Consider the following 14,121-nt stretch of genomic DNA (forward strand, 5'->3'; position numbering starts at 1 on the left):
GCTGGGCCGCCCTCATTCATGAAAGAGAGGCTGTGGCCGGCAGCTTCAGTGGCCCCCACGTTGCCCAGCCGACCCCAGAGGAAGGGAATCAGTCCCCCAAGTATCTGTGGGGTGCCATGCTTTGGCCTGGCCCTTGACTGGCAACTTTTTTCTTTTGATGAGGGGGAAAGCCACCCACTTCAACATCATGGGCTGCAGTTTGAAAGGCAGAGCACGGTGTCACCCTGCAGTCAGGGCTGAGTGAGCGGGCAGCCTGCAGGCAGCTGACCTTGTCCACGGGGACTCGCCTGGGCCCACCTTGTCGAGGCCGCTCTTCATGCGGTTCTTGGCAGTTTTCAGCTCCAGTTTCTTCTGCCCGATGAGGATGGAGAAAATATGAAGCAGCTCCAAGTAGCTCTTGGGGGTCACATAGTTGTGGCGGGTCAGCTCTGCCAGGTACTCAATGCACTTCTTGGACACCGACTGGTGGATGTACACACAGACCTGGATCTGGGGGAGGAAGACCATGGATGCTGGCCTGGTAGAGGCCCCAGGAAAGACAGGGACTGGGTGCCCACAGCCACTGCAGCCTGGGCCAAGGAGGGGGCCACAGCAGGAACCTCCATGCCTCTCACACTCACTCTGTGAGCCTCATGACCTCCAGGTCGAGGTCACCTTTTGGGCAGATGAAAAACCCCAGGCCCAGGGAAGTCCAGGGGTTAGTTCAAGTTCACATAGCTGTCAAGGGCAGGGCTGGCTTTGAACTTGGACCTAGCTGTCTCCCAGCTCTTGGCCCAGTGGTCTTGTCACAGCCCCCATGACCTGCCTCTCTCTGAGAGCCCTGAGGTGGTTCCCCCTGAGGCTGGATCTAGGGGGAGAGAGGGCCCAAGGCCTCAGCGTAGCTGGGTAGGGAAATGTTGGGACTATCACTGTCTCAGGCTGGACCAGGCAAATCTACACCCCCATCTGTGGTCTCTGGAGTTCTATCAGGGGGTTCTTGGAAGAAAGCACCACGAGGCCCTCAGGGAATAAGGGAAGCAGTACCCGTGCAGCTGTGTGCACAGCACCCTAGTCACTGTGATGACCTGTGGCTCTGCCCATTTACAGATGAGGAAACGGAGGCTTAGACAGGAAACACAGCCTGACCAAAAGCTTACCCTCGGTGGTGGGCCTGGGAATCTCACCCAGACCTTGGTGACCCTGAGCCCATGCCCCAAGCTAAACAGGTCTCCCCAAGGGCCTGAGCTTCAGCAAGACACCCACCAGTCCTTGGATTTCTTCCTGGGAGGATTCCAGTTCTGGGATCTCATTGAGGAACATGGTGGCCACAGACTTCAGGGCTTCTGCCGGCCACTCGTTAAACCAGTCGATGGTACAGCAGTTGACCAGGGAGGGAAACTGCCTCAGACGAGCTCGGAAGACCTCTCCGATGGGACTGGAAAGTCAGGAATCCAAATGAGGTCCAGAGACACTGACCAGCGCCCCCAGGAGCCCAGGACCCAGGGCCCTTGCATAGCCCTGTGGCACGGCAGCCAGGACACAGCAGCACAGCAGCCTGGGCCCAATGGCATGATGGCCAGGCCCAGGGCCGCGTCCCCTCATCTCAAGCCCCAGCACGTGGTGTCCAGTGTCCCCGGGGCCAGCCCCTGTACACACCCAGCTCCGCTGCCCCGGCGCAGCCTGGCGACAGCTGCCTGTACCTCATGCACAGCACCATGTGGATGTTGCTGCGCACACGCCCGGTGTAAGCAGCCATGAGGTTGGCCTTGGTGGGCTGCAGGCCCTGCTCCTGGATATAGGGCCGCATGGTGCTGATGATCTGGTCCTGCTCGTCCGCAGTATAGAGGTTGGGAATGTCACCAGAGTTTAGGACATTGTTGATATCTTCCAGGAACGATTCGTTCTTGATCTGGGGAGGGGTGAAGGGTTGGGGAGCTAAGCCCCTGCATGTTGGACTCCATGACCACAGTCTTGCTGGGCCTTCACAACAGCTCCATTTGACAGACTGTACCACTAAGGCTCAGAGAAGCCCAGAGTCACACAAGTGACCTCATAAGAGACTAGCCTGTAGTCATAGTCTAGGACTTGCCCCCGTGCAGAAGCTCTGAAAACCACTAGGTTGTGGCAGGACCCTGGGTCCTCAGTGGGGGTTGTGGCATTTTCCTCTTCACCCCTCTCCATGCCTCAGTTTACTCACAAGAGGAAACCACGGCCACGGGCAGAGATAGGTCCTTGCCCATCTCATACAGCCTGGGCCTGGCTTGTGTTAGATGGCATCCTCCCTTTCCTGACTCACACAGTGGCTGCCTTGAAGGGAGCTCCGGGGTTGGGACAGAGCTGGGAGCAGAGGGGCCTTTATCTAGGGTGGGGCACATTCAGGGGCTTCGGGCTGGGCCCCTGGGCCCAACCCTGACCACCAGCCAGGCTGAAGCCTATTCTGTCTTGTGACCCTAGACAACTTCTCAGAGATCTAGGGAGAAGCCTCGTGCCATCCCAAGAGGGAGCAGGGAAACCATGGGTCTCCAGCACTTTGGGGACAAGCCCTTGTGGTCCTTGAGGTGGGACGCCATTGGCCAGTGAGTGGGGTGCTATGCTACCAGGGCCTTCTTTACCTTCGGGGCATGAGTGATGATCTATACCCCACCTTAGCTCTGAGAGGTTGGGTTTGGTCTCATGCTCTCAACCTGCCCATCTGTGGCCCCACCTGGTCCTGGTGGTCTCTTCTGAGATCTGCCCTGACTGTGAGCTGGGCATGAAGGACTGGCCACCTTCCGGGATGCTGTGCTCAGATGGGGTTGTGTACAGCCCCCCGAGCCCTGTCCTCTGCTGTGGCAGTGGCACCTGGGTGTCTGAGAAGAGGAAGGTGATGGGTAGGTTCTGCAGGCCCGCCTTGAACAGGACCTTCTTCACATCATCTCGCCATTCGGACATGCTGTAGTTCTTGGATAGTTCAATCTGGAAGCACTCGTATTCGGCCCTGGAGGCAGAAGTTTGGGTTGAAGCATGCCAGGGGCTTGGGGCCAGACGCTGAAGGGTGGTGGGTGACCACACCCTACCCTGACCACCCGGAGCTCTGCTCCCATCCTGGGCAGACCTGCAGACCCTTCGGGCCCTGAACCTACTTTTTTGCCTCCAGACCTTTGCCCAAGTTGTTCCCTCAGTCCAAACGCCCTTCCCTTCCATCCTCCCAGCTCTGATTCTGTGAGCAGCCCTGGCCACCTCCCCTAGTAATCCCTCTGGGATGCCTGCACTACACTTTCCTACCCACAGCACCACAGGGCACTGCTGCTGCCTCTCCCTGGAGCCCAGATCCTGCTACTAGTCTTTCCAGAAGCCTGTGGGCTGCACGGGCCTGCTTCAGGGCTGCCCGAGGCCTCTACCACTGTGCAAAAGCATGGGTCAGTCAAACCGACCAGCCAGCCCCGGCTGCCCACTGCCCAGCATGCCCCAGAGGCCCTCACATGTGCGAGGCGAGCCGTGTGAGGGAGCTGCGGCCGCTGCCACCCACGCCCAGCAGGAGTGCATTGCCCAGTGCCTGGCGTAGGGTGCGGCTGATGCGGCAGATGTGGCTCATGGCGTCCATGAAGAGGACCAGCTTCAGCTTGGCCGTGTTGACCTGGTTGTAGTCCTCTATGTACTCCTCGATCACCTGCATCATCTGCGCACCAAGGCGAGGATGGGGAAGGCGGGGTCTCTCTTACTGTAGGGTCTCCCCGCTCCCCCACACCCACCCGCTTTATTCTCTGTCCTGACTGAGAAGCACAGGTGCCTTGACCACCCTGTGACCCGGCCAGCTGCACGTTTCCCCTGCAGGCTCGAGCCCAAGCTGAACATTCCCAGACACTGATAAACTTGCTTAGATTGTTGTTCAAAACACTGAGGGATTGGCCTAGCGTGGTGGCTCATGCCTGTAATCCCAGCACTGTGGGAAGCCAAGGCGGGAGGATCACTTGAGCCCAGGAGTTCAACACCAGCCTGGGCAACATGGCGAAACTCTGCCTCTACCAAAATAAAAAATAAAAATAAAAATAAAAATAAAAATTCGCTGGGCGTGGTAGTGCGTGCCTGTGGTCCCAGCTACTCAGGAGGCTGAGGTGGGGCGACTGATAGAGCCCATGAGGTAGAGGCTGCAGTAAGCCAAGTTCGTGCCACTGCCCTCCAGCCTGGGTGACAGAGCAAGACCCAGTCAAATATACACACACACACAAACAAAAACAAAAGCAAAAACAAAACCCACGGAGGGATCAAGCATATTGTTAAACACATAGAAGCTAGCCCCAGCCCACCCAAATTCCTTCGGTCCTCATGTGAACTCCATAACTCATATGACTCCCTCGTTGCAGACATACTGAGCTAGAACATCTCTGCTCTCCCCCGTATGTGAGTTCCCCTAATAAATGCTCTGGACTAATTACCCTGTAATTCAATCCTTCTTACTTTGGAATCTCAACCAGCCCAATCTAGGGATGGCTTGGGGGCAGTCCCTTGTAGGAACTTGCTCGCTGCCACTTTTGGGGCGACTCTAGCCATGGGCTCGGCTGATCAGAGCACCGTGTACCGGGGCCCTCCCCGATGGGGAGCTCACCTGCCACAGCATACCCTGTTCCTCCTGTGCATGGTGGGGACGCTGGGCCTTAAGAAGCCAGGCCCCCCTGCACGAGGCCTGACCCAGGGACACATGGAGGCCTGAGAGTTGGGTCAGAGCCCTGCCTGCTCCTTCTGGGGCTTACCAGGGTGTGCTGACCCTGTGACCCTGGTGGGAGCTCTGGGAATTAGGAGAGGATGCGTATGGAGAGAAACTGTCAGGAGGCCTGCTTCAGCCATGCAGCACTGGGGCAACCAAGTGAGGCCTCTTCCCTGCCTCCCTGGGGTCCTGACTGAGACCCATGGCCCCAGGCCCCGCCCCTGGCCGCCTGTGGAGGGATGATTGACCCCGTGTCTAGAGCCCATCTCAGCTGACCACAGGCTGGTTCTCAGAGATAAGTGAAGAAACCCGTACCCAGAGAGAGCAAGGGCATGCTGGGAGTCTCCTGGAGCTGGCCTTCTTACCCCGCGTCCTGGCCCCCTGGTTATAGTGTGGTAGTCTGTTAGTGGTGACTGCAGGGGGCCTGGGCCCCAGGGAGGCAGATTGAAGAGGACCCCACCAGGGGTAGGGCGCCTGCCTGGGCCCCTCACCTTACTCTCACTGGTGATGAGCTCGTAGGACTTGACATCGGAGCCTGGTGACATGAAGTCCCCGTAAAGAATGGGCTGGAAGGGGCAGACCTTGTTGAAGGTCACCTCCCACTGCTCCATGCAGTGCTTGAGGAGCTGGTCGAACCAGCTGCAGTCCTCCTCATTCACCAGTCGGTCCCGGAACACGCGGCAGTTCTCGTGATACCACAGTCGCAGCAGCTGCACTTTGTCCTGCGGTAGCCCCAGCTTTGGTGCCTGTCCTTGGCCCCCGAGCCCTCAGCTATCTCTCAAATCACCAGGCAGGGGAGGGTGGGCCCCAGTTCCTGGGGTCCTGACTGGAGCCTGGCTCTCCCACCATGGCCCAGGGACAGTGTGTGGGGGCTGCTGGCAAGTGCAACTGCTGGCTGGCTGAGGATGGGGTGGATTGCACAGTGCTGCCTGGGCCTCCTCATGCCTCAGCTCCGAGTCCAGCTGGCCAAGTGCCCTCTGGGTGTCTGGCTCTGCTAGCTTGTCACAAGCACCTCACTTCCACCTTTTAGCCCCCTGTGGCTCCCCTAACCCCAAACCTGGGAGGGATGCTTGATGCTCCTAACACCTTCCCAACACCCCACATCTAACCACCCACCAAGCCACACTGACATGACCCACCAATCTCCTCTGAACCTGCCCCCTCTCTCCATCTCAGCTGCCCCCTCTGTCCCAGCTTCCCTGCATCTCCCTGGGTGACAGGACTGCCCTCCGGAAGCTCCCAGCCTTTTCTGTAGACTTTGTTGGCTACAAGCGTGGCTACAAGGCCAGGGTCAGCTTCTGTCCTGCTCACCCCATCTCCTTAGCCTGGGCTACACACACACTGGCCGCTCAGTCCCATTCCAAAGTGCAAGTCTGTCCCCCGCCCACCCACATGGCTCATTACACCCTCAGAACAAATTTAAGCTCCGTGCTGACCCCCCACTGTGCCTAGCGCCTGGCCCCACCCCTGCCAGTGCCCCAGACACCTGGCTCCCTGCTACACTTCCCCCTCCTTCCACCTGGGTGTTTTTGGTTCCCAGAGGGCACCCTGCTCACTATCCCTCAAGCGTTCTCACATGCAGGGCCCACACCAGAAGCCCTCTTTCTCCCTCTTCTTGCCCTGGCTCTCTCATGTGATCCCCGTCTCAGCCACATTCCAGGTGAGGAGGGTTCAACCAACAAGACTGGGCTCAGCTGCACCAAGGCTGGGCTCTGGAGGGCCTGGCACCTCCATGTTCCGGGAAGCCCACTCAGGGCCTGTTTGGGCAGGAAGGCCTGAAATTGGTGGGGCTGGGGAGGATGGGGAGAGCAGTGTGGGCATTGGGGAGGGTGCCTGCCCGGTCCTCACCTCAACCTTGGCCGGGTTAGCCATGAGCATGCCTTGGAAGACCTTGGAGAGGTCCCTCAGGTTGAAGGTGTAGTGGGACTTGGCTGGAGTGGGCAGCAGCTGGGAGGTGATGGTTGCATACACCATGATGGTGGCTTCCACAAGGGGCTCCGTGAAGTAGGCAATGTGGGGGGCCCCAGCTGAGGGAAAAGGAGAATGGCCTGGGTCACATGCCAGGAGCTCCCTCTGCCACCTCTGCAGGTCCTGACCTCCTTGCATTTGCTGTGCTGTGCCCCCCACCAAGCCCCTTCCCCAGCCTTCAGGCTTGGATTCCACATACCCTTTGGCCTTATCTCGGATGCCCCCAGCTTGCGCGAGGTGAAGAATCTCCTGCTCTGCACCCCCTTATACCTTTATGCTGACATGGCCTGTTGGAGCACTGGGACTCATCATGGAATTGGGGGCACTCGTGGGGTCAGTGCTGGGCGGAGCCATTACTGCCTTGTCCTATGGGGGCTGTGCCCAAACCTGAACATTCCACCTCTGAGCCGCACTTGGGGAGGGTCTCATGATCCACGTAGGCCTCAAGATGCCTAAGGGTGGGCGTGGGGAGGCCTGTAGCACACCCCCGACCTTGAGAGCTCACCACCCACTTCGGGGCTGCCCACCCCTCAGCCTGCATTTTCACCACTCACACATCTATCGGCCTGTTCTTTGAAAACTATTCAATTCTGTGCTGGGAACCCAAATTCTGTCAGTGGAAACTTGGCGGAGAAGTGGAGAAAATGGAAAGGAAGGGCAGGAGAGGAGCTTGTCTGTTGACGCAGGCACTGGGCACGGAGTGACCCAAACAGACACACTCCTTGCCCTCAAGCTGACAATCTTGTCAGTAAGGACGACAATGATCGGATTAGCAAGTAACAAAGACAGCGAATAGGTGCCAAGGGCTACGGGCAGCCCTGCAGCAGGAGATGGGCCGGGGGACGGCCAGAGTTGGGCTTGGGGGCGATTTTATGGAATGTTGGAGGAGGCCTCACTGAGGAAGGGGACGGTCAAGCAGAGAAGTGAGATGCAAGCTTGCACATAACTGGAGAAAAATTGTCCCAGGCAGAGGGGACGGCAAGGGCAAAGGCCTAAAGGTGGGAGCAGGCCTGGCATTTTAAGGACCAGCAACAAGGGAGTGAGCAGGAGGCGGTGAGATCAGAGAGAGGACAAGGTGGGACGAACCGAGGACGGCTTTGCCTACCACTGTCAGGACCCGGGCTCTTGCCTGGATGCGATGGGTGAGAGAGGAGGAATGTGGCCTGATGGAATGATTTCATGGGCCCCTGTGGCCTTGAGCGGAAGACAGATCTTAGGCAGGTAAAGGCAGCCGCCAGGAGACCATGGTGGGGCTATAGCACTGGCCGGGTGGGCGAGGACAGGGTGGTGAGCAGTGGCCGATCGGGATGGGTTCTCAAGGGAGAACCTATGGGACCTCCTGACAGGTGAGCTGTGGGGTGAGGGAAGCGGGAATGGAGGATGGCGCCAAGACTCCGTCTTGCCTGGAGCACCTGGAAGGATGGCGCTGCCATCACCTGAGATGAGAAGAGTGCGGGGACCGGGGCACTCGGGAGGTTGGCTCTGGACAGGTTTGGCCTGAGATACCCTGTGGACATCCCAGGGGAGATGTGGAATCAGGCATTCAGGGGAGAGGTCTGGGCTGAGGAGGTAGACTTGGGAGTTGCCAGCACAAAGATAGTTTTCCCCGTCAGAGGCGGGATGAGACTGTCTCAGGAGAGTGTGGTTGGAGGGAGAAGAGGCTGGAGACCAAGCCCCTGTCCATCTGAGATGGGCAGCTAGGGATGGGGGAGGCCTTAGAGAAGCCTGTGGCAGGAAGGGGACATCTGCCGGCCAGCACTACTGACCCCGGGGAAGGCGAGGACGAGGGCTGACCGCTGGTCTGGCCACAGAAGGCAACTGGTGACAAGAACACTCTCAGAGGGTGAGGGGGGCATTCACAGGAAAGTGGGAGGGGAGGGCGGGTGCAGCGAGAAAGACAATGCTTTGGAGGAGTTTTGCTCAGTGATGGGCTGGGGCGGGTGGGAAGGGGGCCCAGAGAGGCTGTTTTGCATTTGGTGTTTAAGACGGAGAACGGGGCTTGTTTGTGGAACGCCCAGTGGCGAAGGGAGCACTCGTGTCGGCGGGGAAGGGGGAGCCACATTCCCAGGCAGGCCCAGGAGGAGGCTGGGCTTTGCTGTGGAGCAGCAGTCCATTCCCAGCCACAGGAAGAAAGACAGGGCGCAGGTAAGCAGGTGGGTGCAGACCCAAAAGGCAGCTGTCTCCCGACAGCCTCTTTCAGCTGAAGGCAGGGGGAGGAGGCAGGCCTGGGCAAGGACAGGGACTGCAGTGGTCAGCCGCCTTGCCATGACGACGGGCAGATTCACCACGATGCCTGCCCCGCACAAACCACTCCCGGCTTTCCTGCACACACCTGCTCCCTGGAGTTCTGATTCTTTGCACAGGGTGGGAGTTTGTTGGATTCCCTTATTCATACATTCATTTTGCATTTAATTTGCATCTATCATCAGCTGGACACTAACACAGGCAGGAAAGGGCTGGCTGACTCTAAGAATGGGTGAATGAGCCTATGGGGCAGCCAGTGCCTGTGTCAACCTTCGCTCTGGCACCCAGTGGCCCAAGGTCCCTGCATGAACCTGAGGATGGTTCATCATGGTGCCTGGTCCCAGCCTCAACACACCCAACCAGAGCCCAGAGCTCCTCCTGGAACCAGTGCCCCATTCCCGCCCAGGCCCACACTTACGCACAGGCTCCCGGTAGCTTTTTTCTCCGAGGAGTCCATCTAGAGGATGGAGGGAGAAACACGGGGCTCAGGGTTAGGTGGACCTCTTGCTGCTCACCCTGGCCAGGTGAGATGGTGGGGAAAACAGCATCTTGGGGTAAGCTTTTCCCCAAACCCCATAAAGGCTCAGAGACACTCTGTCCATCCTACCTTGGGGCTTTTCCTGATTTACAAAAGTAACATGCCTCCCCCAGAGTTTCTGGGCAAGTACTAATGTATACGTATGTACGTATGTGAGTGAGTGCATATCAGTGTGTATCATACATCCAGCAATCACCACGTGCCAGGCTTCATGCTAGGTGCTCTACATGCAATATCATACTTAACCCTCCAGACCTGGAATGGTAGGTACAGATGAAGAAACAGGCTCAGAGAGATTCATGAGCTGCCAAAGGTCACACAGCTGAGTGAGAGGTGAAGCCAGGGTTACAGTCATGGTTTAGCCATTCCACCCCTTCTGGTGGCCACCCAGCTGAGTGAGAGGTGAAGCCAGGGTTGCAGTCATGGTTTAGCCATTCCACCCTTTCTGGTGGCCACCCAGCTGTCCTTGGTGTGGCCTCCCTGGCCTGGGCTTCTGCCTTTGTCCATGCTCACCCCCACCAATACTCACCCATCCAGTTGCCCAGGATGGTGGAGAAGATGCGTTTCTTGCTGACCTCGTCCATCTCAGCGAAAGACAGGTAGTTGAAGTGACGCATCAGCCGCGGGGTGATGGTGTTCCTGCCTCCACCCGGGGGGCCCATGGCACAGACAAAGTTGATGTCCACTAGGTTCTTGAAGGCACCTGGCGTAGGGGCAGGAAGTCAGGAAGCGCCCTGGCCAGCGCTGCATTATGACCTCTGTGGCCCCTTCTCCATATAAAAATTCAAAATTGTACTTTAGAATAGTATTGGAATAAAGACAAATACATCAATATTACACAGGAAAATTTTTCTTTGCCCTAAAAATTCATCCTCCTCTCCTTTAACTTTGTTTTTACAAAGTTCAAAAGTACTTTTTATTGCAGACATTCTCACATACAACGTTAGTGAAATCGAGCCCCCCACCCCGCCATGGTGAAGACATATTCCTATCTTATAAAAACATTTCAAGTAACCCTGGACGTTTTCATGTCACTCTCTTTTTCAGTACCTGGGGATTGGCTTTGGCTAGATTTTCTATTTTAACCCATGCTTCTTCCCATACTTTCATTTTTAGCTTCTCTTTTAGTTTCTCTGCTTTGAACTGTTGTGTACAGTCATCAAACAGCTTTTGGTTCATCTCCATGAACAGCTTCAGGGCGTTGTATATATCAAGCTATGTATTATCTTGTTCCAATGCGTCTTTGAGTTGTGGTACAAGGAAGGAAACATGATGGGCAGAATCTTCGCTGCGTTGTCACTGATTAAACTCATGATGTATTCATTATTCCAGTAATAGAGAGCTCGCCCTGCCACCTGGAAGTGTGGGCTGGAGACACATTTGGCCAACTGCCGGAAGAGGGGCTCCATGGTCTTCATAAATTCTGATGGTTCAATGACATCTAAAATCGCTTCTAATTCGTTTAAGAACATTACTTCTTTTGGACTGTGAGTCTTTGGCCAGTATTTGAGAAGTGCCATCACCACTGGTTCTGTGGGGGTGCTATCCTTTTCTAAAAACTGCACTCCACAGTATGCCAGCTGGGGGTGGTAGACACTCAGAGATTTCACTTTGTGCAAAGGTAGTAACACCTTCAATAAGAAAATCTTGTGTTCTTCTTTTATGGTAAGGCAAATCCATTAATTATACTTCCCAATATTTCCAGTAACTCTGCTATGCCATTATGATGCCCTGTTTCATAAATAAACCTATAAAATATATTATTTATCTGTTTTCTGATGTAAGCTCTCAAGCCTAGGAATTTCGCATAGATTCTGTGAAGGGTGGTTTTAAGAACATCTCTCTCCCGAGGATCTTCACTGTCAAAGAGCTTTAAAAGCTGCAATACAAACTTCTGATCAATATATTTCTTCGCTATATTAGGTTGGAAATCTGGAGACTCTAAAAATCTTAAGAAAAATTAATAAACAAGTGTAGATGAAGCCAGCTGCTTCTAACGTTAGTTCGTCTTCCTCTGGGTCAAATTCTGCTCCTGTAGGATTGGAGGAAGGTAGTAATGTTCGAAACATGTTAACTGCAAACATATGGACTACTTCTGGGTAAATAGGCTCTGTGATCACATTCCAATTATGGGTGATATATTCTACCATGTCACTTACAGCAGCTCGTTTTACTTCCTTCCACTTTAGGTCACTTAGTGGATCAGAAACAAAGTCAAAAAAGACGCAACACTGACATAACTTCTGGATAAAAAGCTTCTCTTGATCAGCAGGAGGAACATTTTTTAAGGATGGTAGTTTTTGAAGTTCTTTATTATTGCTTGCGCTAAACCTTGAAGAATTTTGCCATTTGTCTTTCTTCACTATGGGCTGAGAGATGGGTACTTTTATTTTAGCAGACACTGTAGACGGGACAGCAACAAGGCTGTTTTTTCCTGACGGAAATTTGCTCTGATTCTACTGTGTCTTGTCCTTCTTTTGAACTTTTTCCACTCTTCCCTGCTTTTGGTGATTCTTTCTCCTTTTTGCTTTATTCGGCATGGCTGGAGCGGGCCGCCGCCGCCCTTGCCGCCGCCTGCCCCCGCAGCAACATTGCCCCCGCCCCAGCCGTCGCGCCCCCGCGGCCACCGCCGCCGCCTGGGGACTGAGACGTTCGCTTGCTCTCGCTTCCCCTTTTCCAGGCTTCCAGAGGCTGCCACAGCCGCGGGGGCGGCGTCTCTCCGCCCCTCCCCCGGCCGGCCCCCCTCCTCCCCTTTAATTTTAAGAGAAATTAAAACATTTTTGTGGGTGCCTTAAAGTATTGTAGGCCTTCAGTGCTGCGCCTCCTGTGCCCCTGCACAGCACGCCTAGCCCTTGCCCTGCGAGCCAGGCCAGCCACACTCACCAATGATCTTGCGATCGTACCAGCCGCCGTGGTCCATCCACTGGCGCAATAGCTCAATGGGTGGCTGTGCGCCGTAGGTCTCCAGGGCCGGCATGTTCAGGTCATCGATGAAGAAGATAAAGTTGCGCCCCAGAGGTGGTCCAAACACACCCTTCCGCCTGAGGGGAGGGGCTGTGTGAGCCCAGCACCCACAGGCACCAGGTCCTCTGAGAATCCAGGGGCAACGGAGTGGCAGCTTTGCCTCTGGGAAGCCCTTGCTAAATTTCAGCCTCCTCCAAATTGCTAGATGTCTTGACCCACCCTCATCCTTGTTCTGAGTGTCCTGGGACAGCTGGGACAGGCTGACCTGAGTCTGAGCTCCCTCAAAGTCAGTCTCGCCTCCCAGGCAGATGGACAACAGGCTTCTCACAGACAGACCCAGGGCCCTGTCCAAGGGCCCAGCCAGGGCGAGCACCCACTCGCTGACTGGCTTTGTAGGAATTTTTGATACAGGGAAGGCTCTAGAACAGTCTGTGAGGGAACCCTGGGCCCCTTGGGGGGCTGTCAGCTCCCCCTGGGAGGTTTCTGGCAAACCCAGGAGCATAATTTGGTGGAGAGGTGGGACAGCAGCTGGATCCGCCAGGCTGGGGGGATGCAGGGGTGAGGAAGGAGGGAGGGGTGCCCTGCCTCTTGTCCAGCTTGCTGTCAATGAGGTCCTGGGTCTGGTTGGCTGAAGTGCGGGCTGAGAAGGTGAGGAAGTGGCTGACGTAATCCAGTGCCAGGTTCTTGAGGAGCTTGTCAGAGATGGTGAGCGTCTTCCCTGTGCCTGTTGGCCCAATGCACAGCACCTGGCAGAGCGGGGATGGCACAGAAGGAGCACACGGTGGGCCTGGTGCACAGGAGGAGCTGCCCCCACATCCGTGTGGGAGGCTGGTCAACCCCCAATATAGGCCTTGGGGACAGTGGAGGCAGGGCCTGGGGGGTGCTCACGGGCTTCTTGTTGGTGAGCAGCATGTCCAGTAAATGGGACATCTGCACGGTGTTCATGGTGGGCACAATGATGTTGCAGTAGTTGGTGTCTGGTACCATGGTGAATGGAGCTGAGGAGTCCATCCACTTCACCCAGGCAACCTGGAATCACAGGTGGCTCAGCAGTGGGCCTGGAACCCCTCCCTGCCCCACTCCTGGCTGCGGCCCCATGGCAAAGTGCAGAAGGGCCAGGAGCTGCACAGCTGGGCTTTGGCAAGCGGGTCCAGGTGCAGGGCTGCTTCCGGCGAAAACAGAAAGTCCTGTGCCCTGCTTTCTGCCTGGGGAGGGGGACTCCCAGCACAAACAGCCAAGAATGGGGACTCTGAGCACAACTGCATAGGCGGGCTCTCCCTGCCCAGGTTGGGGGCTCCCTAAGGACTGCCAGGCCCTGAGTGTCTGCAGAAAGGAGAAGCTCTGAGAATTGAACAACCCAGAATGCAAAGGTGTTTGCTGTTTAGTTTCAGGCTACCCAAGAAATGTGGGGGCCAGAACCGCTGGTGTCAGCTGGAAGCTGAGAGGCCACTGGGTCCAGTCTTCCCAACACCGTCCCTGCCTGCACAAATCCTTTCACTCACAGCAGCCCTGACCCAGCTTGCAGATGTCCCCTGATGGGGGGATCACTATGGTCAAACCAATGCATCCCACTGGGCACAGTCCTAACCGTTAGACCCAAATGTGCCCTGGGAGCCCACAGCAGGACCCTGCACAGTAATTGACAGGTCTCTGCAGACACCTTTCCACCTCTGTCCTCCTGGGCTGGGGTCTTGACCTTGGGATGAGGGTGGGCTCCTGGAGCCCTTGCTAGCTGATAGTAGTG

General features: G+C 56.2%; 1 protein-coding gene and 1 pseudogene across 1 annotated transcript in view; both read right to left on the reverse strand.

Annotated features, from left to right (window-relative positions):
* DNAH1 (dynein axonemal heavy chain 1) overlaps positions 1 to 14,121 on the reverse strand; it is an 83,780-nt gene that overhangs the window by 15,947 nt on the left and 53,712 nt on the right. The window contains exons 42-53 of the mRNA XM_055274669.2: positions 13,266 to 13,406; positions 12,963 to 13,123; positions 12,297 to 12,454; positions 9,943 to 10,116; positions 9,294 to 9,332; positions 6,512 to 6,690; positions 5,155 to 5,385; positions 3,441 to 3,637; positions 2,821 to 2,956; positions 1,680 to 1,888; positions 1,243 to 1,414; positions 298 to 489 (exon numbers count right to left, since the gene is read on the reverse strand). Of these exons, the coding sequence (XP_055130644.2) occupies positions 298 to 489; positions 1,243 to 1,414; positions 1,680 to 1,888; positions 2,821 to 2,956; positions 3,441 to 3,637; positions 5,155 to 5,385; positions 6,512 to 6,690; positions 9,294 to 9,332; positions 9,943 to 10,116; positions 12,297 to 12,454; positions 12,963 to 13,123; positions 13,266 to 13,406 (1,989 nt within the window). The remainder of the gene's footprint in view (positions 1 to 297; positions 490 to 1,242; positions 1,415 to 1,679; positions 1,889 to 2,820; positions 2,957 to 3,440; positions 3,638 to 5,154; positions 5,386 to 6,511; positions 6,691 to 9,293; positions 9,333 to 9,942; positions 10,117 to 12,296; positions 12,455 to 12,962; positions 13,124 to 13,265; positions 13,407 to 14,121) is intronic.
* On the reverse strand, positions 10,382 to 11,971 carry LOC129491271 (serine/threonine-protein phosphatase 2A 56 kDa regulatory subunit gamma isoform-like; annotated as a pseudogene).

This window comes from Symphalangus syndactylus, chromosome 1 (genome assembly GCF_028878055.3).
Source record: "Symphalangus syndactylus isolate Jambi chromosome 1, NHGRI_mSymSyn1-v2.1_pri, whole genome shotgun sequence".
NCBI lineage: Eukaryota > Metazoa > Chordata > Mammalia > Primates > Hylobatidae > Symphalangus > Symphalangus syndactylus.